Source organism: Kogia breviceps, chromosome 11 (assembly GCF_026419965.1).
Source record: "Kogia breviceps isolate mKogBre1 chromosome 11, mKogBre1 haplotype 1, whole genome shotgun sequence".
NCBI classification, from domain to species: Eukaryota; Metazoa; Chordata; class Mammalia; order Artiodactyla; family Physeteridae; genus Kogia; species Kogia breviceps.
In genome coordinates this window covers 5,470,643-5,496,588 of record NC_081320.1, presented here as the reverse complement: position 1 = coordinate 5,496,588, position 25,946 = coordinate 5,470,643, and the positions used below count along the sequence as shown (strand labels likewise).

Genomic DNA, 25,946 nt, shown 5'->3' with positions numbered 1-25,946 from the left:
ATTCCTGTGCTTTCTCTCTCTTCCTGCTCATCCCCAGCCCCGAACATGGGACGGAGGGGGAAGCAGATGAACAGATCTTGATTATAATAATAAATAGTAGTTACAAGGATAAAGTGCCTGCCTCACACTGGGTCTGGGCTTTGGATGAGGAGTGTGATCAGAAAGTGTGTGTCACTGGCGTATCCTGTCACCCTTATTCCTACTCTGGTGTCAGGAGGTGGTTAGGAGCCTGAGTTCCTTCCCAAGTACTCTAAGCCGTCTCCCTCCCTCCCACGTTAATTACCTGGTTCCTTAGCTTACATGGCTCGTGGGGGTGCTGTCTGGGTAACACACCCTCTCCCTCTGGCTGCGGTTTGGATTTTTTTGCAGACGCTTTCTGGAAAAGAACACTCATGAGTGGGGTCTGTGGTCTTGGGGCTTCCAGTGCAGGACCAGATAAGCTGGGCTTTGCCTTTGGGGTGGATGGACGTGGAGCCTTAGAAAGTGGTCAGTGCATCGCCTGGTGCTGAGCTCATGCCATCCCTCACATGGTCGGGTTGCTTTCATGTTTGCCCTTTAAAACAAGGACATATAAGCGGGAGTTATAATTGGAATTAAAACATTTTTTAAAGACTTAATTTGTGGGCTTCCCTGGTGGCGCAGTGGTTGAGAACCTGCCTGCCAAAGCAGGGGACATGGGTTCGAGCCCTGGTCCGGGAGGAGCCCACATGCCGCGGAGCAACTAAGCCCTTGAGCACACAACTACTGAGCCTGTGCATCCGGAGCCTGTGCTCTGCAATGGGAGAGCCCGCGACAGTGAGAGGCCCGCGCACCGCAATGAAGAGTGGCCCCCGCTCGCTGCAACCAGAGAAAGCCCTCGCACAGAAACGAAGACCCAAAAATTAAAAAAAAAAAGACTTAATTTGTAAAGAGCAGTTTTAGGTTCACAACACAATTGAGAGGAAGGTACAGATTTCCTATACAGCCCTGTTCCCACATTTGCGTAACCCTCCCCCATTATTGGCACCCCTCCCCCCAATGGTACAGGTGTTAAAACTGATGAACCTGCATTGACACATCGTAATCATTCGCTTTACATTAGAGTTCACTCTCGGTGTTGTACATTCTGTGAGTTTGGACAATATATGATGACATAAATCCATCATTATAATATATATATATATTTTTTGCGGTATGCGGGCCTCTCACTGCTGTGGCCTCTCCCGTTGCGGAGCACAGGCTCCGGACGCGCAGGCTCAGCGGCCACGGCTCACGGGCCCAGCCGCTCCGCGGCACGTGGGATCTTCCCGGACCGGGGCACGAACCCGTGTCCCCTGCATCGGCAGGCGGACTCTCAACCACTGCGCCACCAGGGAAGCCCTATCATTATAATATTGTATGGAGCATTTTCACGGCCTTAAAAATCCTTTGTGCTCTGTCATTTCCCCTCTCCACTGGAGTTTTTAAGTTAAACTGTCAGTGATGTGAGTGAGACATCTGAGGAGAGAATTGACAGACCAGATTTGGCTGAGCCACTAAATGGTCCCCTTTTAGCTCTCTGGGTTTACTTTCTCATCTGTAAAATCATCCATTTTGATGAACTAGGCTTGCCTGTTCTTTAAGCTTTTGGACATTTCAGAACATAGTTATATGTTTTTGTGACACAGGTAATTGACATTTGTTAGAACATGTTTGTTACGAGTCTGACCTTCTCACAACAAAACCCCAGCTAAGACAATGAGTGCATATCTTTATGGTAACAAATACTATGTAGTCCAGAAAAGATATGAGAACTTGAATTTGGGCTTTCTCATACAAGCGTGGAGAAGCGATTTTCAAAATTCAGAATGCATAAGAATCACTAGAGACGGGACTAAAAAGTCATGGACTCCTGCACTCCACTTACAGAAGTCTCACGTTTGGGTCTGGATCATTGGGTTCCTCCCTTGCCCTGGCCTGGCCATGCCTGCACACGTATCCCTTTCTGGGATTTGGTGAGGATGCTTTCCAGTTCAGATCTCAAGGGGTCCACCTCCTGCCCCCTGAAATCTCTGGGGCTACCAGGCAGTCCTTGCAGACCCCCTGCGGCCCTCACAGTGATGTCTTTCTGACTATACCTTTAAAGGCACTTCACGTCACCCAGAGCCGTTGGCTTCACCCTGTCCTGTTTCCTGAGTGTTCCTGCTACAGAGTAGTGTTTTTCTGTCACCATGTAACGCTCCTTCTCGTGGACTGTTTTGCAGCCTTCCGTCACCAGCGCCCTGAAGGCAGGGGCGGTGGGCTCTCCCTTCACCAGGTGTGGGGCGTGTCCCGGCCACTGGTTAAGTGCAGCCCGCCCTCTGCTTACTGAGGTTGGCGTTGATGGGCTTTGCTCGTAAGCAAATAGAAAGCCAATTTCAGGCAGCTAATCTGAAAAGTTTTCTTTCAGATTAAACTCAGCAGAGAGCCAAAAGCATTCTGATCTCCAATACTGCTCACATACCTTCAGATTCCCTGGAGAATTCTTTCAGGATGTTCTTTCATTGTCTTCTGCTGATTTCTCATGAGAGAGAAAGGCCAGGGATTGAAAATCAGTTTTTATTATTGGCCACTGCATTGCCACGTTTGATTATAAGCACTTAAGGTAGTTAAGCTGTAGCACACTAGCCTTGGCAGCCCCTCTGGAAGTTGGTTCAATAGGACTCTTGCGGTCCTTTCTCTCTGAAGGTCCACAGCCTGGTGTAGGGAACAGGTCTGCGTGTGAGTCCTGAGCCAGTTAACTTAATCCTCTCCAAGCCTCACTTTTTCCATCTGTAAAATGGGGATAACGGTACCCATGCTGGGTTGTGTGAGGAGTAAAGGATAACGCACACAAAACTCTTTGTTCACTAAATGTCCCAAGAGTGGGGACACCCTGGTGCCCCGTGTCCTGTCCTCACGGCCTGTCTCCAGGGGTCCTTGCTGGAGTTCAGGCTGTGAGTGCACACACACACAAGTTCAGGCTTGTGGAGGCAAGAAAATACCTGTCATCCTTAAGGGGTGTTTACCTACCGCTCAGTGTCACAGACTCCAGAGATCCCCTTCTCCGACTTTCCTGCCTGCGTTTCCTCTTGTGGGTGAGACCCCGGAATATTTGCCTCCCAGGGAGCATGGGTTTTTTTTTTTTTCGGTCCGGCAAAGTGCTTGCAACGTACCAGTTATTCAACAAATATTTGTGGAACAAAGGAAGTTCCAAGAACTGTAGTAAGAAAAGATGAATCATGATCCCTGGCCAGAAGAAAATGAAATTAATATTTGCAAACCAGTTAGACACCATGATAACTGCTGGGTCTGAATTTCAGTTTCCCTAACCTAGACTTTTAAGCACTACAAAATATCAAAAATAGTTATTCTTTCAGGGCCAATATTGGGCATATTTTAAGTTTTAGGGGCAATAAGAACGTACCACTGAACTCTTCCGCAAAAGATTTCTCCCTTCTCAGTTGTTTTCTGGAAAAAACATTTTTTTAAGGAGTTCACAATTTCAGTCAGAGATAAAGGGCTTAAATGCTTTGTTTTGCTAATTGAAAGAGTTAAGATAGAAAAGGTTTACTAGTTCCTTTCTTGTTTCTCTGGGTCAGGGATAGGAAGGTTTGGGTGCCTAAAGGAAGAAACATAAATATCACCGAAATAATGCAAGAGTACAGAAAGGGTACCTTAAATTTTAGACTTCTTTAGACTTCTTCTGCGTGAAAAAGTAAACATAGAAGTTGTGTTCAGTCATTTCAAACGATCACGAGTACCGTCCCAGCGAGAACACTTACTCATCACATGTATTTTAGTGGAGTTATTGGGGTTCTAGGTAAAGATTATGTGGCGTGAGGTAGCTTCCTAGTACTTGGCGATAGTGGAAAATTAGGAAGATAGGAACCTCACCATCTTTTTCTCTTGGGATTTAAAAGCTTCCCTTGAATGCTGTTCCTTCTGCCGTTGGCTCCTCTCTGTGGCTGACAGACGGACTTCATTAGAGGCAGACAGACAGGCTGCCACAGCGCCCGCATCTTAAAACCATGTGGTGGCGTGTGTTTTCCTTTCTTTTCCTTCTTGGAACTTGTGTCATAAATGAAATACGTATTTGCAAATGCAGGGTGGCACTTTCGACTCAGAAACATGCGGGAGAGTTGACAGTTAGGGCATTTTGCTCAGCTTGGACACCTGCTGAGGGTAATTTGAGGTTTCCTTCTAAAAAGAGAAACGTGCGTGCGTTTTCCTCATTTAAAGACCAGAAAGGAATCAGGTGCCACGAAGTCTGTCCCTTTGCACGTGATCACACACATCTTAACACGCGGTGCGTCCGGCTGGAGCTTTCCTCCTCAGGCGATTTTGTTGGCCCTTTTGGTTCCTTGACACAAAAGATGGCCCAACTCAGCACATAGGTTATGACTTCTGTTAGTTTCACATTTGGAGATTTTCTTTTTTTCTTCTTTTAAAAAAAAAATGAGAGAAGTGCATTATTTTAGCACCCCACTGTATTGGCCAGGCTTTTGGAAATAGAAACGGGCCGACATTGACTGGGTTTGAGATAGTTGCAGGGGGAGCTAGGGGGCAGGGTCAGGGAATCAGCGTGGCTCTCTGGTTGCGGGGAGAGGAAGACCACCCCCCGGCTGCGCCCTGCGTGCCAGGGGTGATGTCTGGGTGGAGGCGCCGTGCACTTTACGTATAGCCTGCCTTACTCTAGAAGGGGCCCTAGGTCCCTTAGCACACTGGATCCCACAGGGGCCTTAGGAAGCTTGTAGGAGTTAAGCAGCTCTTCCAGGGAAATTAACAGCCGTTGAGGTAGCAGAAGAATGAGAGTCCAAGGCTGCCCAGTCCCACATTCGTTTCTTCCAGCATGTTGTGTTGATTCTTGGGAGGGAAGCAGAATTCTTCGTTTCCTGATTCAAATTTAAACTCAAATGGACCTAATTCTTCTGAAAGCCCTGGTGTGTGTGAGTGAATGTGAGGGAAGGCTGCTGCCTTTGCGTGGGCTGTCCTTCAACACAAAAGTAACGGTTTGTTGTTAGCTCCCAATTCCATCCTCCCTCGGCGAGGGAGTCTCATTCTACGGGAACAGATAGAGAGAACCCACGACCCTCAGCTTTCACACCAGGGTCACACTCGCCGAGGCTGCAGAATGCACGGTGGCTCTGAGTTCAGGCGTCGAGGGAGGAAAGGCAGATGCCTCTAACGTAGAAGCGTCTGGGGAGGTTTTTCTGTCGGCCTGCGGGTTTTCCCGAGGGTCGGAAGCTCCGGAGGCCCTCCTTCCTCCGCAGCCCACCGGCACGCTTCTGTCCCACCGCCGGCCCTCTTGAAGAGCCGGGGAGCTGGACCTCTCTCTGGACGTTGCCTTACACCGCTTGGCCCCGTCTGCGAGGAGGCTGCTCTGGTCATCTGGACGTGGCCCCGCTGCGGGAAGAGTGGCGGGCATTTGCTTGCAGAGGTGAGGGCGGACCGGGGGTGAAGGAGCTGGTCTTCGTGTCCCTTCCGTGGCAAGGCCTGAAGGGTTGCTACCTTGTCCGCTTAAGTCCTCCTCTTTCCTCTTGGACTCTCGGAAGCTGTCCCTTGGCTTCGGGGCTGTGTTCCCATCCCAGTCACCTGGTCGCTCGAATCCGCGCCAGGAACTCCATCTCCTGTCACGGGTGGAGGGAGACGGGTGCGGCCACGTGTTATCACCAGGGTTGCGCTGGACTCTGTGCCACGTGCCGTCCTTTGCCCCTCGGTTGTTCTTACTGACACCCCTGTGCTGTAGACGGCGCTGTCACCCCGCCGACAGGGGACGGAGGCCCCCGAGTGGAGGGGATGCCTGGGGGGGGCGCCGCCGTGGTGCCCGAGCTGGGCCGGGCGCTCTGTCCTGCAGCTGCAGGGGGTCATCGGCGCCGTGTGTCCGTGTGAGCACGGCTCGGGCACCGCGCTCCGGAGGGTGAGCCTCCAGAGCCCGGAACCCGCGGGTGGAAACTCGAAACGAGCGGGTCAGAGGTGGACGCGTCCACGGGCGCTGGCTGTTGGACTGACAGGGAGTAAGTAAACCGTGGCCGTCCGAGTCGGACCCGTGGGCCCGGGTGCCGCGAGCGGACGGCTGTTTCCTGACACAGGGTTGGTCCCCCTGCCGCCGCCGCCTCCACGGTGGGGCCGTTCCTTGGGCCGCGTCACGTGCCGAGCGGGGGCCGGCAGACAGGGTGGCGTTCCTCTCAGGACTGTGAGTCACCCAGCTGTGAGCAGAGCCGCGGTGCAGGCTGTGCCCTGGGCTCTGGGCGTGCAGGGGAGCATGATGTGGGCACGAGGGCCTGGGGAGGCCGGGTGGCTGGAAGGGCATTCGGGGACTGGCATTGGGGCCGGTGACCAGGCAGCAGGCAGGGCTCCTGGGACCGGCCCGCGTGGGCCCCTGCACCGCTTGCTGCAGAGGCAGAGCTTCTTCACGTGTCTGACTGGAGGCCGGGATGGGGCCACCCTTGTGAGCCCGAGGACGGGGGCCCTGCAGGTGGGTGATGCTGGAACGAGGTGCCAGGCCCGTGGGCTTTATTTGTCCTGCTTTCCGTGTCTAGGCTGTCGCCCGACCCTGCTTGGTGAGCTCCTGGGCCGGCGCTGGACCCCATCCCGCTGGGACCACAGAGAGTTGAGAGAGAGTTGTAATTCAGTGTCATTTTCGTGGAACTGTTTTGTCCAAGTTGTAATTCGAGTCCCTGCCCAAGCTTTGCAGAATAAGTGGAGAGCTTTCCTCAGGTTTCAGGTTCTAAAGTTCACAGCTCTTTCCATCCCGAGGCCACGAGCGAGGCCGGCTCCCGGAGACACGGGGGACACGCCTTCTGGTTCCCGCTTGCGCAGCGGGAGCGTGTCCACAGGGCCCCCGAGGAGCCGCTGCTCACGATGTCAGGGCAGCTCCCGTCGCCGCCCTGAGAGGTGCCCAGCAGGGCGCTGCACGACGGGGAGGGGTTAAGTCCCTCGCTCCTCGTGGGGGGGGGGGGGAGGGGACGGGGGAGCCACACCAGCCTTGTCCGTAATGCTCCTGGCGTAGACTGGGAATTACGACACAGCCGTGAGACCGCGCTCTCTCTGTGCCCCCATCGCTTTGTGTACCCCCTTTATTCCGAGTGATTATGCTCCAGCCTCCCTGCATGGGGATCACAGGAAAGCCTCGAAGAAGACTCTCAGTGTAACTCTTGTAAAATCACGTAATGGGTATTGGGGGAGTGCAAGCAGAAAAGGACTGTTACCCGTTTTTGGCAATAAATAATATCCAGACTGTTTTGGTCATTTCCTTCATGTGGAATGCTGAGAAGGGAAGGCTGGTCAACCTGATGTATGGAAGGAAACATTCTTTAAGTCGCTCGGATTGAGAAGTAATGACACGTGAATGAAGCCCCGGGAAAGACAGGGAATTGATTCTTTATCAAAACTCCTTTGTTCTCCTAATCGTTTGGTTTATTAAGCGCGGTTCACGAGTCGTACACACCAGCAGAACCATACTGTTCTCTTGGAGAGCGTGGGGCTCTCTCATCATCGCTTTTGGGGAAAAAGTACAGAAGAGGTGACTTGTCGAAACTTCAGCCGTTCTGTACTAGTGACTGTGCCGAACAGCCGTGCCCATTCTCTCTCTTTTTTCTGTTTTTCAGGGTCGACATGTTAAAACAGGTCAGCTGGCAGCCATCAAAGTTATGGATGTTACTGAGGTAAGCTTGGGTCACAAGTGTTTTTGAAGAAATCGTTAGATAAAAAAATAGGGATCCCCCTGTCTCTCCAGCCCACCATTTAAAAGGAATTGTTGTGTTTGGAGAATCGATCTTAAGCAAATTGCACTCATGTGACACCGTGGGTTCAGAAGGGCCAGCACATGAGCTGGCTGAGGTTGTTGCAGATGGGTCCCAAGTAACTAAGAATCAGTAGCTTTTTCGTTCTCTTTTTTTAAAAAAAAAACACACAGCTGAGTGATGTCATCCTTGACAATATAATGGACCATAATTGGAAACATCTTCTCTAATGGAAAAGAAAAGATTTGAGAAGGGATCACAGAGGTCACCTGAGTAGGGAGGTTGAGGTTGGTGGGTGGGAAAAGCTTCTCTGGGGTATTAGGGCCACATTTGGGCCGTTTCTTTTATTTTTAACATGGGGAAGGAAAACAGATACAGCCAAGTTCCCAGAGGTTTGAAAACAGAAACATCTGCTAGAATGCTGAGCAGATTGTTGGCAAAATTTAGTAGCAAAAAATAGTCCTTGAAATGGTCACATGAGGATTTACTGTGTAGCTTTAGATGGGAAAGAGGAGAAATTAACTCTAATGAAAGGTAAGTGTGTGTGAGCCTGCGTGTGTGCGTGTACCTATACTCATGAGTCCACATTTAATTAAAAAAAAATAGCCATGGGTTATGATGAGCCAAATCCATCTTACTTTAAATTATTTTCATCTGAAACTATCCGCTCATGATTGCTTCTAGCTTGCCTAATTATGAATAAGATTTACATCATATATCACAGATTCTAGAGTGAGTTAACCAGAAACCATGAGGATTTGGGATGCCTTTAAATCAAGCCCTCATCTCCTAAGCCTGGGGTCCATTGAGGGACAGAAATGGCTAAACTGGTCTCAGGTGTGCAGTTGAACATCTACAGGGGCTCCTTCTCCACCTTCTTCTCCCCTCGGTCTCTAGTAACCTGCTCTTCGCCAGCATATGCATATTGTTTTAGTAAGAATTAGAAACGCTGTCTCTGGACCACGGGGCAACTAGTAGAACCTTATGCAGATATTTGAAGATGTGACATTTTATGAGGTGACTGCTCTCTTTTCTCTGTCTTTTTTGAATGATGGAAAAGTACCATTGCTTGGCTGGCCAGAAGATTCTTGTAACCTCCTGGGCGATTTCTAGTGATCCTGTTGGATTCTTTCCAGTTAAATGTTAATTTTAAGGTTACAGAGCAGTGAAGGAGCCGCCAGTTCTGACTTCCTGTGATTTAAATACCACAGTCGGTTATTGGTGAAGTGCCCTGCGCGTGGACCGATCGGGCCCCTTCCCACCGGGCCTCTGTTCACGCCTCCGTGCAGGCGGCTGGTGGTGTAGCTGGGGCCTCTGCATCGTCTGACAGTTACCCCACCCTCCTGACTCGGTCACTGCCAGGCTTGGGGTACCATCTTAAACGTAATCTTTGGGAATTCTATGACGCATTTGCCAGCCCTGAGAGTCGAGGTTCTTTCCTGGCTGGCTTCAACCCATGCTGCCCTGGCTGACACGCTGCTGACATCTCCAAGGGCATCGAAGTGAGCTCGTCAGCTCTGTGGATGTCCTGTGCAACGTATGATCATTGCTTTAAAAAAAAAAGTGTGCAACATAGGAAGGTAAAAAGGCACGTTATTTCCTCATTCTCCCCTACTTAGAGCCATCAGTGTCGGTGCCCTGGTGCGTTTCCTCACCATCATCTCTCTGCAAGCACGGCTGTAAAACACGTACCGGTGTGTGTAATAGACACTTTTGGTGAGCTGCATACAAGAGGTGTTTCGTTGCCTGAAAAAGTCAGGCGGTGATGGACCAAGTGCATTTTCAAGATTCCTTTAAAAATAATTATGCAGAAGCCCCGTGTTCAGGTAAAATGAAAACCAGATAGATGTTGAGTCTTCAGAACGAAATACAAACCCAATCAACCATTTACTGTGTTGGCCTCAGTACTGTTTCTTGTGTGCTGTTTTCACGCAGTGACCTCTCTACAGAGTGACCTCGGTGCTGTAGCTTGGGGCACACTCAGCACCTGAGCAAGTGTGATTGCGGGTGGAGGGCTTGTGCAGCTGGGCCCCTGGAGAGCAGGCCTCGCCCACTCCACATCAAGGGCCTGCCTCTCGGCTCTTCTTGCAAAGTTGAGGGGAGGGGGGAAGGGTAAGCGGTGACGATGTGAAAGAGTGGCGTGGACATATATACACTACCAAGTGTAAAATAGATAGCTAGTGGGAAGCAGCCGCATGGCACAGGGAGATCAGCTCTGTGCTTTGTGACCACCTAGAGGGGTGGGATAGGGAGGGTTGGGAGGGAGACGCAAGAGGGAAGAGATATGGGAACCTATGTATATGTATAACTGATTCACTTTGTTGTAAAGCAGAAACTAACACACCATTGTAAAGCAATTATACTCCAATAAAGATGTTAAAAACAAACAAACAAACAAAAGTTGAGGGCATCGGCCGGTGTGGGACGGGGGAGCAGGCCGGCAGGAGGGAGAGTTTGCGGCTCATGTTGCTTGTTGCAGCTCCAGCAGGAGGGGCTGTTGTAGAGGGTTCTGTGGCTGAGAGCGGGGTCCTGCGTGGTTTCAGACCCGACTGGGTTTCATCGCAGGAGCGAAAAGGTGTGGACGCTTATCCTTAGGAAACGTCACAGACTCGCCCTGCTGGCTGAGCCCCTTCCTTAGGTGAAACTGAGAGGCAGTTACCAGGCCACTGGTTGTTCCTCGGGTTCCGAAGGCCAGAGGAGAGCAGGTGTGGGGGGGGAGGTGGCCCGGCTGCTCTTGCCCCCCCGCTGTCAGCTGTCAGCAGCTCTGAATAAACACACTCCAGGCTCGCTGCCCCAAGTCCGCGTCACCTGCTGCGCTCGATTATGTGACCCTGGAAAACAAAGCAGACCGAAAATTCACGTTTCATCCTGGGGTGAGGAGCCAGGGGCTGCCTGGGAAACTGAGGGGTCTGGAAAGGAGGCATTTATTTGCTCGAGATGGACAAATGTCTTTATGTTTCTTCTTGGGCTTGCACTATTTTAAGAATCGATTTTCTTTAGGATTTTGAAGGGTTCTTTTTAAAGAAAGCGTGTCATTTATCCGATTGGTGGTGGGAAGGGTTGAAGGACGTGTTCAAACTGGACAAGACCAGGACGTGAGATCTATAATGTGTTGTTTTTGTTTTTTAGATAATTATAGATTCACAAGAATTTGCAGGAAAGTGTACAGGGAAGCTCCTTGTACCCTGCACCCCGTTTTCCCCCAGGGGTAACATCTTGTATAACTATAATACAGTGTCACGACTGCAGTCCTGCACAGAACAAAGCCAGCTAAGGATTTGACCAGGACTCCTGTGTTAGATCATGGCAGATATGTCTGCCTGCGTGGCTTAGAACCAAGGCAGCCGCAGAGAGTCGGCACTGATACGGTCCACAGAGCTTACTCAGATTTCCCCAGTCTGACATGCACATGCATGTGTGGTGTGACGCGTTTTGAGGGATCCTTGAGTTGGTTGTTTGAACTCTTGATATAGCCCCTTCGTTTCAACCTTTGTGTCTCAGTGTCAACGTGTATTATTCCCATCATGCATAAGGGACTGAGAGTTTGTTTCTTGCAGTTGGGGTATTACAGTGTTTCTATTTAACACTCTGGAAGGTTAAAAAAAAAATTATCTAGATCAGTAATTCTCAACTCGAGGTCCATAAACTCTTTAGGATTTGTTTCTGAGAATTGAATTTTGTGTTTTTATTTTAATAATCCTCACCCAACTTTTTATTATGAAAATGTTCATAATTACAGAACTGTTCAGAAAATGGACATTCTCTACCCTTCGCGAGATTCAGCAACTGAACATTTCATTTGTGTGTTTGGTACACGCGCATTGCTGTGATACCAGGATGCTTCACTTGTCAGTACTTGAGCACGCTTCCCTTAAAATGCAGTCATAATCATAATGCCACCTGAGAGGGTGCATGATTTCAGATTGCCACCTAATGCTGTCAATTTCAATATCCTCAGCTGTGGCGAGAAAGGTTTTCTAACCATTTTTTCCCAGTCGTAGTCCGGTGGAGGTTTATGCGTTACATTTGGTTATCTTCTCTCTTTTTTAAAAAAAAAATTGAAGCATAGTTAATTTACAGTGTTGTGTTAGTTTTAAGTGAACAGCAAAGTGATTCAGTTATACGTACACATACATATATATATGTATATTCCTTTTCAGGTTCTTTTCCATTATAGGTTATTCCAAGATACTGAGTGCAGTTCCCTGTGCTCTGCAGGAGGTCCTCGTTGTTCCCCTGTTTTATATATAGCAGTGTGTTTATGTCAACCCCCCACACCTAATTTATCATCCTCTACCCCACCCCCCCATTATCCTCTTTGGTAACCATAAGTTTGTTTTCTATGTCTGTGAGTCTGTTTCTGTTTTGTGAATAAGTTTATTTGTACTGTTTTTTTAGATTCCACATAGGCGTGATATCATATGATATTTGTTTTTCTCTGACTTCACTCAGGCTCTGTGTTCTTCCACATTGCTGCAAATGGCATTAGTCCATTCTTTTTTATGGTTGAGTAATATTCCATTTTATATATATATCCATCGACGATAACTGGGTAGAGAACATGAGGTACATATATATATATATATATATATATATATATACACACACACACACAGAACGGTTAGCTTATCTCTTAAGTCACTTTTGCTCTAGATCAGTTCCTCTGCATCTCCATGTCCCTCCTACTCTTTTTTTTTTTTTTTTAAGAGAAATCGACTTTTGGAAGATCTCAGCCAATTGTTTGGTAAAACACCCCACATTCTGGATTTGTCTGATAGTTTCCTCATGTTGTGTTTTAACTTGTTCCTCCTCCTGCATTTCCTGTAAACTGGAAATTAGGTCGAGGCTTGATGAGACACAGAATAAGAATTTTTTGGCAAGAACACCTCATTGGTGGCTTTAGGCTCTTCCCATTGCGTGACCTCAGGGGGCATGTCCATCCTGACTGTCCCAGTCTTAGTGAAGCCAGTTTGACCTCTTGATGGAGGAGGTGACCGCAGAGTTTCCCGCCGCCGAGGGGCGCCCTCAGCTCTGCACTGGGAAGTAATCTGCAGGTGATGCTGTGTGAATAGTTAACGATTGCAAAGGTGGTGGTTTTCAGATTCTGTCTTCTAGGCTTGTTAGCTTGCATCAGTCTGTAAAGAAGAGCTTCCTTTCTTGCCCACTACCACCCTTTCTCGTTTTAGATACTGCTGTAGGCATGGGCAGTTTTATTTGTTCAGTGTGTTTCCATCAGTTGCAGCTGCCTTAGTATTATTTAATGAAATCGTGCCAGATCCGGCCATGGGAGCTCTTTCAGGACTGCCTTCTGCAGCCCTTTGATATGACCCCATTAGTTTTTGAGTATTTCCTTGTTTTTTGGCACAAGTAGATATTTGAGGCTCATCTTCCAGAATCTGGATCCCTTCCTCTGAGGAGCCTTAGTTCCTTTCAGTGGGAAATGCATTTAGAGACCAATATCTGGATGCTAAGTGTGCTCATCGCGGATGAGGTTTTCTGCTTCTAGAGGCCCTTTTCGTAGACAGAGCTTGGGAATATATTTTTCAAAATCAATTATTCCTTAATTTTTAAAATCTTGTGTATTTTACATTTCTTTCTCTTTTCTCCTAGCCTGAAAAATCTTGGTTCCTAATAAAATAATATATTTGTTTGCTTTATCCTTTGATAAACATAAAATCATTTCAGCATTACAGTAACAGTGTTACTACTGATCAATAGGCATGGAGTGAAGTTTGATTTCTCTGAAGCTGTTTTTGTCCTTAGGCTATATCTGTGACGGATTTACAGAGTGCTATATTCAGAAGTTACTTGAAATACTAATTTCTCTGCCTGGTTTATCAATTTGATATGTAGCTACTAGCTTCAGTTTCTATTTTAATTCATTTATAGGGTTTCCTTTTTCTCTTGATTTAATTTTTGAATGTGTGAATCGTTTACATGTTTCACAAGTCGAAACTATATAAAAAGGCATCTATTTCAAAATATAACTTTACAGAGCTTAGGCTTGATCGTGTGGATGATGGACCACCTTACACCCCAATACTGCCGTGCAGTTCCGTGCCCTTATTTGTGTTTGATAATTGCTTTGGGCAAAGGAGGGCTCATCCTCTTGGGGTGATGCAGAGAGAACAGAGGCAGACGACATGTAGTGCTTTATGGCAGACAGAGATGAAGTGGTGCTCTGTGGGCTGATGTTTCGCTGTAGCCCATCACTACCCCCAGTCCAGTCTTTGGGCTGGACTGGCCCCATGGTCCTTCCTTCACTAGGCCTTCGTGGCGTAGGATGGGGTCAAAGTGGTAGATTCTCAAAGTGTGGTCTCCCAGCAGGTGCACCTGGGAATTTGTTAGAAACGCGGTGTCTCGGGCTCCATCCCAGACTCCTGCATCAGAAATGCTGGATTGGGGCCCCAAATTCTGTGTTTTAGTAAGCCCACTAGGGGATTTGGAAGCATCCTCAAGTTTGAAAACCTTTGTTTTAATGGACCATAAGGAAAGAAGCCGCCCCCTCACACCTGCAAGTTGAAGGATCCCGGCTTAGAGACACTGACCCTTCGTGCTCAGGAGCACATTGCGAGTTGGATTTCAGGGACTGGAACTCAGAACTCTGCTTCTCACCTTACAGGACCTTTGAAAGTATTAGCAGTTTTAAGTGTCAGGCTCTCAGTAGGCTTATTGATAGACCTGACATGATCTGGACCCTGTGGGATGGGCGGCTGTTGCCCATCAGATCAGCCGGAGCAGACTGTCTCTTTCAGTCCTAACGGCCGAAGACTTGGTGATTGGTACTTGAGGCATATTCCTTGGAGGATGAGAAGATGCTGGGCCTGATGCCCACGGGGGTGCAGGACCCTGGTCGGCAGGTTTGGGTGGGTGCCCTCCCTACTCCTGGCACCGTGCTCCGAGAGATGGGAGAGTGAGAGCTGTGTAAAACCTAGCCTCTGCCCGTGCTCCGGCTGGGGAGGCAGGTGCCACAGAAGAAGCGGCCCGGTGTAGGGCACGTCGGATGGGCTCTGGTGGGCTTTGAGCGCCGTCTGAGCTGGGTCCACGGAGGAGGCGACAGGCGCTCGCTCCCGGGGCGTTCCCGCTCAGGCGGGAAGGAGCAAACCCGCTCACCCCGGTGACAAAGCAGGGCCCTGGGAGGCCTACAGCTTTACCACTGTTCAGGTGGGGGGGAGCCCGGTGTACCGATCGTGCTGTTCTTGTCTAGACAGAAGTGAGAGCAAAGGGGAGGGAGGGGGAGGTCTCTGTAGACTGACCCATTGTCCCTTCCTCCTGGTCCTCAGAGGCCAGGGAGATGCTGCGGGCCTTACAGCTTGGTCCTGGCTCCTGGTCCCCGGCCTCCTGTGGCTCCGGCAGGCTGGCCACGGGACTGGCCCCGTCGTCAGGGGAGCGCTCAGGGCCCCAGTGTCAGCTTCCGCGGCAGACTGTGTGCCCCTCTTCCAAATACTCTTTCCTTATCTTCTGTTTCTTACCTGCCTTAACAAACTACCTTCTCTCTCTTAGCTGCTGAGAGAGAAGTGATGTACAGGTTTGTGGGATGCTAAATTTTATCTGGCATTTTCTTACCTCCAGTAAACTTCTCCCTTAATTTGAATGATCTTGATATTAGAGTTCAGCTTCCTAATTTGGATTGGCTTCCTTCCTCAGCCTTCCTGTAGTAGATAAAGGTCACAAGTTGTACCTTTTTATTATTTTAATATGGATATAAGGCAAGTCCTTGAAAAGTTCTTAAAGTTAATTAGAAATTGATTAAGCTTTGATTTATTATAATTTAAAAATATGGCAGTAATTTTGAGAACCGGTAGTCCCCCTGTGTCCCCACCAATCACACCGTTATTTTCACAATCACCTCCCTAAGAAGACTTCTAAGATTTTTTTTTCCCTAATCACCCCAATGAAAACTTACAGTTTGCACACATCTGCTCATGTACTGTACGTGTATCTTTATACATAAAAGTGGTAGGTTTTTTCCTGCACCTCTTAGAACCACTTTTCATCCCCTTAGAGGGCGATGTCACCCCATTGAGAACACCTGGTGTAGAGCAAATAAGCATGGACCTTTTACAAAAGAGCTAGGGTGTGTTTTGTACTTTTTCTAAGACTTCCTTCTTTAAAAAGTCCGCTGGATACTAGAATTCATCTTCAGTGATAAAGTGTAGAGTGGATGAAGCGAACTGACAGTTTTTAAGGACTTGTGCCAGGCGTTGCATTGGGTGTGGTACAGGCTTGGCCAGAATTCATGGATGTCCTTCTCCCCTGCATCTACAGCAGATGGAGTAACAAAGGTGGGACTTGGGCCACAAGAACAGACTGGCTATAAAGCTTGCTCCTCTTCTTTTTTTAATTTTACATTTAAATTTTCTTGAAGTATTGATTTACAGTGTTGTGTCAATTTCCGCTGTCCAGCAAAGTGACTCGGTTATACATATATACATTCTTTTTCGCATTCTTTTCCATGATGGTTTATCACAGGCCATCGACTGTAGTTCCCTGTGCTCTACAGTAGGACCCTGCTGTTTCTCCCCCTTGTGTAGACTAGTTTGCCTCTGCTAATCGCAAACTCCCAGTCCGTCCCTCCCCCAAACTTACTCCTCTTCCTTCTGAATTCCACTATCCTTCTTTCTCTGAAAGTAATATGAAGTTAACTTAGGGTTAAGGAAGCCAAACTGCTCAGCAAATAGGTACCTGTGGATGTGTTTTAAAGGTAACTCTGCTGGTGAGGATGTGACAGTGAGATTTTGTAAAGGATTAGTTTTTTTTGTTTTTGTCAAGGATAGAATGTGTTTCTATTTGGGATTGATTTCTTCCAATTTAAGAATGTAGCTGGGAACTTAACAAAATATGAAAATTCTCCTGTTCTCGTCTATTTCATAAGTAAATAAGTAGAGGAAGGTTAAGGCTAGGTGAGCTGTATACTTTAGATGTTGTTTGTTTTTCACATTGAAAAGCCTTCCTTTTATGTCCAGATGACAACACGATGTCATGAAGGTGATTGATTGACCGGCCCAGAGTTCCGTAGCTCACTGCCAGAATAGCACCCCGATCTTCTTTTCATTGCACCGTGACATCCCCTGCTTCACCCTGGGGGCACAGCTCTGTGTCCTGCACTTGGGGTCCAACTAGCACCAGGGAACTAGTCACAATGCCCAGTGAGTTGCAGGTACTCAAACCTTTGATGAATTGAACGGGGTGTTCTGGTTTTGGTGGGCACTTGGAGAAACATGTAATAGTTGTACAGTATTGGTTTCATTGTCCAAGAAAATTCTAGTAATGTATTGTTGCAACAGAGAACTCTTGGAGGTATGACCGTGTTTTATAGCATTCTCATGTTTTGTAATAAAAAATATTAAAGATGACCGTAGGTGTTACACATTAGTCATAAATAAATAATAGTAAAACCTGCTCTTCGCACTTGAACTACATTCCTCTAGGAAAGAAAACAAAGGAGTCTCTTAAAATTACCAGTGGTTAGAAAGAGTGAGTACATTTCTGGCTTTTGTTTTTAGAATGGTCACTGAACTAATAAAAATGATGTATTTACTTTTCTCCTTTTTCCTGTGAACATAAGTTTGAGGCCTATAAATATTTTTCAAAGTGAATTTATAGTTTATGAGCCTCATCGAAAGTCGGCCGTATTTATTTAATAGTCAACGTCCTGGCTTTTACTGTAAGACAGTGTTAACACCTTTGGTAGACTAGGGCCTGGAGTTCAATTTAATAAAGCTTCAGCTTCCTTACCTGTAAAATGGAATAATAATTCCTACTTCACAGGCTTTTGTCAGAATTAAAATTATATAATAGATGTAAAGTGTCTAGCATATAATGTTCACATGGTGAATGAGGGTTTCTTTGTTCCCTTCTCATTAAAGATATTAAAACAATATAACTCATCACTTTTGCCGAAGACGCTTTAACGCACACACCTGCCCTCCTGAGCGGCTGTCCTCTGACCTCTGCAGGGGGCCCTCCTCCTCTGTGCCCATCCCGTCCTCTCTGCAGGCTCCCGCCTCGGGTGGCTTCTTTGTCCCCTGGTGTAGTCACGCTGTCTGGTTCTTCGTGACCACTTTTGTCTGGCCCTGTGAGCTGTCTGCTAGGGCTGTTTTAATGGCGACCTGGAGGGCAGTTTCCACGCGATCGTTGCATGCTTACGTTAATTCTGTACTGGGTTATAAACTCTGTGGGGAGCTAACTGCTTTAGGATTCTCGTAGCCTTTCCAGGCTTTGGACAGAGCGCATCACATATGGGTGGTGCTCAGCTTCTGTCTGCTGCTCCTGGCAATTTTAAAGGAGAATTTCCAAAGTGTTTCGAGTGTTGATGGGGGGGGGGGATACACAAACACACACACACACACACACACACACACACACACACACACACACACACACACCCTTTTATAACAATAGAGACAGCCCTTATTTTAATATGTATTTATTTTTTCTGTTGCTTTGTGGTTTACAAAAAAAAATTAAATCAGAAAAGGAAAAAATATTACCCTCCATTTGTACTGGAAATAAGAAAAAATACTCATGGTTTTGGTCAGAGGCAGTTTGTGTTCATTGGGAGTGGAAGGGGCATATGTCAACCATGGTTTGCGGGCTTTCGTTTTCGTGTCTTTAAATGCTGTTCATGAAGTTGCACTAACTCATTCATTTAAACAATTACTAAACACTTAGTCTTTTTAGTGCAGACTCTTCTCAGATGCAGGGTGGAATGGAAAGATTAATTTTGCTCCAGAAGGAGCTGTTCTTAATCTCTTGATAAAATACAACTCGCCCTGAAAAGGAACTCTTTGTAATCGTTGATGAGCCCTCCTCTCCAGGCAGATGCAGCCTCCCTGTCCCTTCATGAATCGAAGGCATTTTTCTAAGGAAAATAAATAGTTGAATTTAAAGAAGACACCCAGCAATTGTTGTACAACCTGAATTGCTGTTTTTGAAAATACGGACACTGTACTTTAACAACCCCATCCTCCCTCCCCACCGGCTTTTTTTTTTTTTTTTTTTTAAATTTGGGGGCTATAAATGCAAAATTTTATTTTAAAATCTTGATACTTCCCTTCTTCCATTCCTAGCAAACTTATTAAAAAAGTTGTGCCTTGGAGGTCTTCAAGGCCATCTTCAGGCTTAATGATTCCCTAGAAGGACTCACAGGGCTCTGTCTATAACTGTGCCCTCAGCTGTGATTTACAGCCAAGGAAGGACACAAAGCAAAGTCGGCAAAGAGGCGCACGGGATGAGGTCCAAAGGGATCCGTGCACAGACTTCCAGGAGTGCTGCCGCAGTGGAGTCAGGTACACCATCCCTCCAGCAGTGAGCTGTCCTAACACGTGTGCGGTGCTCTCCGCCAGGGAAGCTCCTCAGAGACGCGGTGCCTGGAGTTGTATTTGCAGCCGGTCACGTAAGCGCCCTCTGCCTGGCATGTACCTGAAATTTCAGACTCCCTGCGAGGAAGTAGGTGTTCAGCGTACGCCATATTGTCTGTTCCAGCAACCCAGGAACAGGGAGCCACCCTTCTCAATCCAGGGGCTGGTGGGAACCCTCCCAAATCCAAGCTCCGGGTGCCGGCGCAGGCCGCAGCTCTGCCCACAGGCCTCTGCAGGGGCGGCAGCCTCGGGCCTGGGGCTCAGACTCTGCAGCATTTCATGGGATGCCTGGCCCCCTGTGAGCCCCTCGTCTCCCCCGCAGCCCGCCCCGCCCGCAGCCGCAGCCTTGCTCCGCGGGGGGAGCCCGCCTTCTGCTCAGGGCGCGGGGGCCCTGGCGTCCTGCGGCCGCTGCCTTCCCGTCTCGTACCGCTCACCGCGCCTGTTGGGAAGGCCTGTGAGTGCTTCCCTCAGACGGTGTCCAGTTTGCCTCCAAATCGTCGTGGCCGGTGGCGGCCAGTGGGGACGGCCGGGCCACGCGTCAGTAACTGTTGACTCCGGATTAGAGGTACAAGGGGGTTTGTGAGCCATTTTTTCTGCCTCTGTATATTTGAAATTCATAAGAAGTTAGCATAGTTTGTGAGTCTGTAAGAAAATCTTACACATGTGAATCTTGCCTCTGTGTGTGTGTGTGTGTGTGTGTGTGTGTGTGTGTGTGTGTGTGAAGTATGAGATGCTTACAGAAAAGTGCACAAAGGGCAAATCGAGGACATTTCTGAAAACTGAGCTCACCCCACTCACGAATCGACAAGAAACAGCGTAGCTGGCAGCCCAGGAGCTCCCGGTGGCCCTTCCGGTCACCACGGCTCCCCCCAAGAGTAACCACCCTCCCGACTTCTAACGCGATCCATTATGTTTGCTGTGTTGGTGGTTGATGTGCACGGAGCCGTAAGGTACTGCTGTGTCTGCTTCTGTGACTTAACCTTACGTTTGCGAGAGCCGTTCACACAGCTGCACGTAGAGAGCGTTGGCTTATTCTCTCTGCTCTTCGTGTTCTGCGACGTCACACCAGCTTCCAGGAGAACAGTCTCCCCCCGGGGGTGTGGAGTTGGCGGAGTAGCCTTGTGCCCTCTTGCATGTAGCAGGTGCTGAGCTGAATTGCTACGGAAACAAGGACATTGACCTGGTGGAGGAAGTTCTCCTTGAACGGATAAGAGACGCTCAGGTGCACATTATAGGGAAAACGGACTTTTCGCTTCTCAACTTCTTGTGTTGGGGGCATGATTAAATATTTCTTTTCTGGTTTAATTTTATCTGCTTAACTGCAAGAGTCAAGAGAAAAGTCGGTGTCGCTAACTTCCGATGACCAGGGATCAAGTGCTCTGTGGGAACCTCTCTCTGAACTCCATCCCCCTTGGCTTTGAGTCTCCCTGCCGTGACAGGCCCTCAGCACAGAGCTCTTACCCAGCACCCTTGAGGGCTCTCCATGTCACACCTCTGCTGACTGTTCATCCTCTTTGAGCCGCTGGTCATTTCTCTGCTGACCCTGCGATCTTGGCAGGGGTCCTCCCCTCCCCGCTTCAGGGATAGAGGTTTGGGGTGGCATGCGGACGGGGAGATACGGCCCCTGACCAGTGGGGTTCCAGGCCAGCCCGAGTTCTTGCCCCCGCTGCCCCGTCCAGTCCCCCTCCCCCTCCCCCTGATCCAGCCACGGCCCCTCCCAGACCTACACAGGAGACTCTCTCAGCGGTTGCTCTGTCTCCTTTCCGATGACAAGGGTGTTTTAAGACAACACACAGCAAAGCCTTTGGTGGGGCGTTTTGTTGTAGCCTTAGGGCAGCAGGAACAGCCGTAACTGTTAGGTCTGGTCGAGGGGCTGTGTGGTCATGTGGTGTTTCCTGAGGACGAGTCCCCTTCCGTGGGCCCCTGGGTGACCACTTCTCCTGTGAGTGAGAGAGAGAAGGTGTTTATACCAGGAATGAGCTGGCACTCTCCTTGTTGTGGTTTCATTTCAAGGAAACATCTAGGCTCCTCTCACTTTTGTTCACTCACTGGAGAGGCTGGATGTGTTTTTGCCTGAGGCTAGAACTAAAGAAGACCCCTGTCGTCATTGTTTCTCCTTAAGTAGTTTAGAAAGAAGAAAACAGTTTATTTGGAAAATAACTGCAGAGATGGTTTTGTTCAAAAGGGGGAAGGAAAAGAAGACCCTTGAGAGAGAGGAGGTTAAAATTTGGGATCACGAGGTCAGCAGCAGTGTCTCTCTGGACCTTTGCGAGAGCAGGGGCCGGACTGGACTCGACTGTCACATACGATGCCGTGCTCGGGGACCTGACTGTTTCGATGATGTGGTAAATGTGGACCTGACACTCTGAATGATGTCCCCGTGCACGCGGTCCTGACTCTTCCGAATGGTGGGGGTGGTGCCGGGTGATGCTGCTCGCCCAGTGCCAGCGGGTTTTTCCCTCTCTCGTTTCCCCTACCTTCTTTCACCTAACACGACACGTCTCTATGCTGGTTTGGGGAAGTACAGCGACATGTCTTGCTGTGCTGGTGTAAGTGCTTCATGACGATACCATGGTTCACATGGGGCGTGTGGTGGCAGGGAGGGTTAGGTTAGCTGCCGTTTTCACTTAGTTCACAGACAGAAGGGGCAGAGGTGGAACATCAAAGATGCTTCTTCACGGTGAAGAATAAGCCCCACGCCTTACCAGTAACCACCAGTTCTAGTTATTTGCCTCTGTGTTAGTGTTTTCCCCGGGGCAGGGGTGGGCGGTGGGGAGCAGCTGTGCATTTCTCCTTTCTTTGCCTGTCGGGTTGGAGATAACTGGACCCAAGTGCTGGATGGTGTGGGTGCACCGTGCGTGGGGTGGTGGCCTGGAGCTCGTGGAGAGGGGCTGCTGGCACTGCGCAGGTACGAGGACTCTGCCTCTTCCCCTTACCCCACAGCGCCCGTGCCTGTGGCCCTGCCCCGCTTCCGATACAGCAGAGTTCACAGCCCATAGCCGAGGCGCTTCAGGAAAGCTGAGGTCGTCACAGGTGGAGAAGGTTTTCTTAACTGCTCTGGTCATGGGAGCTTAGATGCTTAAGGTCTTCTGGGCCTTTGACTGTTGCTGGGTAGTTCTGTTCATCCTCTCCTTCCCCCGAGAAAAGTTTAGTGCACTTCACAGTGGTGAGTTTTATGGTATGTAAATTCTGGCTCTGTAAAGCAGTTGGAACCAAAAGTCTAAATGACTTCTAGATTACTGTTTTTGTTTTTATTTTTATTTATGAAATGTAGATATTCTAGGGAGAAAATCCAGAGAAAAATGAAAAAAAGCATTTCATAATTCTGTCCCCTTGGTTTATTTACTGATAACATGTTAATATTAGTACTTTTCTAGTTTCATATATAGAGAGATATGTATAGTATACATATACATGTAAAAGTGTTCTTTCAGTGGTGAAATGGCCTTTTCTCTAACATTAAAAATAATATACTCATCTAGAAAATAGGAAGATGGAAAAATGTCTTCCCGTACGTACCCTGTGCCCCCTCCTCCACCAGGATATGTATAGTTGACTTTTTGGTGTGTTTCCAGTCTTTTCTGGTAGTAAAGCTGTTTCTTAGTGCTGCTGATCACTGACAGAATTTCCAGTTGAACATGTGTGTTTATCTATGTGGCTGCATTTAGTTTAAAAATAAGTTTGTGTTTATCCTAGGGAGACTTCTAAATAATTTAGAAGGTGAATTCCTTAGCCTTGTCTGGTCTCAAACGTACACTTCATATAACTATTTTTAGTCGCCACCTCACAGTAAACTTCTTCCGGTAAGCTTGTTAATAGTGCGTGTTTACTCTTTATTTTCACGTAGCGGTTACTTCTTCTGTCCGTGTACTGTGTTTGGGCAGTGTGTCCTTCATATGGTAAACTACTTCAGAATAGGCCCGTTGCAGTAATTTCATAATACCCTGTGATGGGAAGCACTTTTTAGTTTTAGTTTTTACTAAGATCTTGCAAAGTGGGCACTCATTGCCACCGTACGTACTGCTTACTTAATAAACTTTTCCTTGACAGATGGTCCTTAGATAACAAGGTGTTTGCCGTTGTCTTTATTCTTTTAACTTATCTGAACTTAAGGAAAAGTGAAGTTAGGGAAAGGAAGCGCAGCGTATGACTTAAAAAAGCCTGACTGTTTGAAACGTATGTACTGTTCGAAACCTCTTTGATGGACTCTGTGTATTTCTGTTGACACTTGACTTACACCTTCCCTCCGTTGAATAGTAGAGGTGGTTCAGTCCCAGTGTTTGTTTCCGTATCATCTCCGGCATCTGTTGCTTCCTTTGTGTGGGAGGGAGGCGCTGGCTGCCAGGCGGTCTCTCGGTGGGGCTGTGACATCATACCTGACGGACGGGCACCGGGCACAGCTGGTCTGAGAACGTAGTTCTCTTCTCCTGCAACTCTATGGAAATTATTTGGTGTACAGTGGAATAATGCCAGGGGTACTTAACTTGATGGAGAAGGCACCAGTGATTCAAGAGCCCAAGATGCTTTTCGGTGCAGGCTTGAAGATTTCAGTGAACGGAAAGCACCATTGTCTTACTGAGTTTTTGCCTCTAAATCACTTAGTGCAGCGCTGATGGAGACATGCTAATTTTCTTCATTCTAAGTTTAAGAAATGGTCGTTTTGGTAAAACAGGTAGCTGAAACAGCAGGGAGGACTGTGGCCAAACAATCAGAGAGAATTTACTTTGATTCAAATCTCAGAAGGTTTGCTGTGTCCGAGACGCATTTCGTAGCAGCTCGTGTACATTTTTAGATGGAATGTTTAGGGGAGATTCCATGGTACCACTGGGTTTTTTCCTTTATGTGTCTCTTTAATGTGTATATATTAACTTAATTATACTTACATATTATGAATTATTACATACTATAATTTATTTATGTAATTAATCACTTGTGGGGAAGCCTTTTCCCTGAATTGACACTGGTTTTTATAATATTTGAAAAAGTTCAACATGCTATTTAAAAACACGTGCGTCGGGCTTCCCTGGTGGCGCAGTGGTTGCGAGTCCGCCTGCCGCTGCAGGGGACGCGGGTTCGTGCCCCGGTCTGGGAGGATCCCACATGCCGCGGAGCGCCTGGGCCCGTGAGCCATGGCCGCTGAGCCTGCGCGTCCGGAGCCTGTGCTTCGCAACGGGAGAGGCCACAACAGTGAGAGTGAGAGGCCCACGTACTGCAAAAAAACAAACAAAAACAAACACATGCGTCTCTAGAATTTGTTACTTATTATATCTCTAAGATTTTATGACTCCACCCCCCCCACCCCCCAAGTAGTTAAGGATGTCCTTGTCTTCAGTTAAAGTTAACCACTGAGGGGCTCTTAGCTCTGAACAGCGATCTTCAAGTTAACCCTTTATTTACACTGGACTCTTGACTCCGGAGGCCTTTCTTTTTCTTCCCTTTAAAAGCTGTAGAGAACCTTCAGTTTTAAACTCAGTCTTCCCCCCTCCTGCATCTGTGCTAAGTTAGATAAACCGATCAATCTAATGAATTCTGCAGACAGAGGCTACAGTGCTCTGTGTGCCTGTTTTAGCCCAAGGCTCAGTATTGCACAGACAGACAGCTAGTGAGCATACACGCCTGTAAACATCCATGCACAGATGCGAGGTTGCCAGCTTATCCTGAGCCTGGCAGGAAAAGAGGGTGTTTTCTGATTTTTCCTCCAGATGTGTTTAGTTTCCTTGCTCACTCAGTCCAGGCTCTGATGATGTGGACATGGTTTTGCGTCCCGTGAGCGTCCTTGCTTCATGCTGTGTTCTGTGACTCCCCTGGCCTGGGTCCCTCCTGTGCTGGCTCTTCCAGCCCCTCTGCTCTCTCTGGAAGGTCCGCCCCCGCCTGCACCGTGGCGGGGCTCCCCTCCCCCGGGGGCAGCCTGATGCCCTTTCCTGGCGTGTCCCTGCATCTCCGCCTCCTGCCGCTGGCTGCCGTCTGTGCGGACGTGGTCTTCAGCCAGCTGACTGAATGTGCACGTGCGCCGTGGATGAGCCTACACAGGGACATGGTTCTTGCTACGAGGCTGTCGAGAAGTGTGACATCGCGAACCCCCGGCCTTCGTGTTTGGAGTCCCGGCAGATGGTGAATTGGGTGGTTTGTGCCGCTGGTTGGAGGTGGGTGGCGGGGGCTGCTTCCACCAGGATGACACCCCTCTTCGTGCGTGGGAGTCTGGGTTGGTGAGTGACCTCGGTGGGTTTCCACTGGAGGAATGTATTTGAAGACAGAACTAACTGGTTTGCATTTCGGTGGAGGCGCCATCGAGGTGGTGACTTTGTACGTTGTGTTGGTGGTTTCCTTCCCTTCCTTTCCCTTCCCTAGTCCAGCCCCATCGTCTTGAGGGCAGCACAGGGTCTCTGTGGTCCGACTTTTGGCCTCTCTGAGAGTCCGTTTTAACACACCCACTCCGAGGTGGCCAGCCTGACCCCAGGGCCACACGGACTCTTCACGGTGTGTGTTGCTTCACGCACGCAGCACATAGGGCGGCGCTTGGTGGTCCGGGGGTCGGTGGGGAGCGTCTGGGTGACCGTTGCGTCCGTGATGTCCCAGGCCGGCTTTTCCGGTCCCTCTCCAGCAATTCCAGCCTGCAGCTTACTCTCCACAGTGTGTGCGTGTGTGTGTGCGCGCGTGTGTGCGCGTGTGTAAAAGGAGGAAAAATAGATTAGGTAATGGGATCTCGTGGAGCTGTTTTTAGACCAGCATGACTTATTACAGTTTTGTGAACTGTGCATGTAGTACCCTGCCCTGAAGTTCTATAGAAAGTGATTAATAACAAAAAGTTTGCTGATCGCTTATCTTTCCGGTGATGTAAAAAAAAAAAAGGAATCTACACCTT

The 25,946-nt window shown here is 48.4% G+C and overlaps 1 protein-coding gene across 49 annotated transcripts in view; it reads left to right on the top strand.

The window, feature by feature from the left end:
- MAP4K4 (mitogen-activated protein kinase kinase kinase kinase 4) overlaps positions 1–25,946 on the top strand; it is a 173,801-nt gene that overhangs the window by 72,582 nt on the left and 75,273 nt on the right. For 30 of the 49 annotated variants that reach the window (XM_059079475.2, XM_067007083.1, XM_059079452.2 and 27 more), the window contains one exon: positions 7,587–7,643. In XM_059079475.2, the coding sequence (XP_058935458.1) occupies positions 7,587–7,643 (57 nt within the window). Of the gene's footprint in view, positions 1–6,185; positions 6,455–7,124; positions 7,146–7,586; positions 7,644–25,946 lie in introns of those variants that run through there. The other 19 variants (XM_067007074.1, XM_067007077.1, XM_067007073.1 and 16 more) reach the window with 2 other exon arrangements.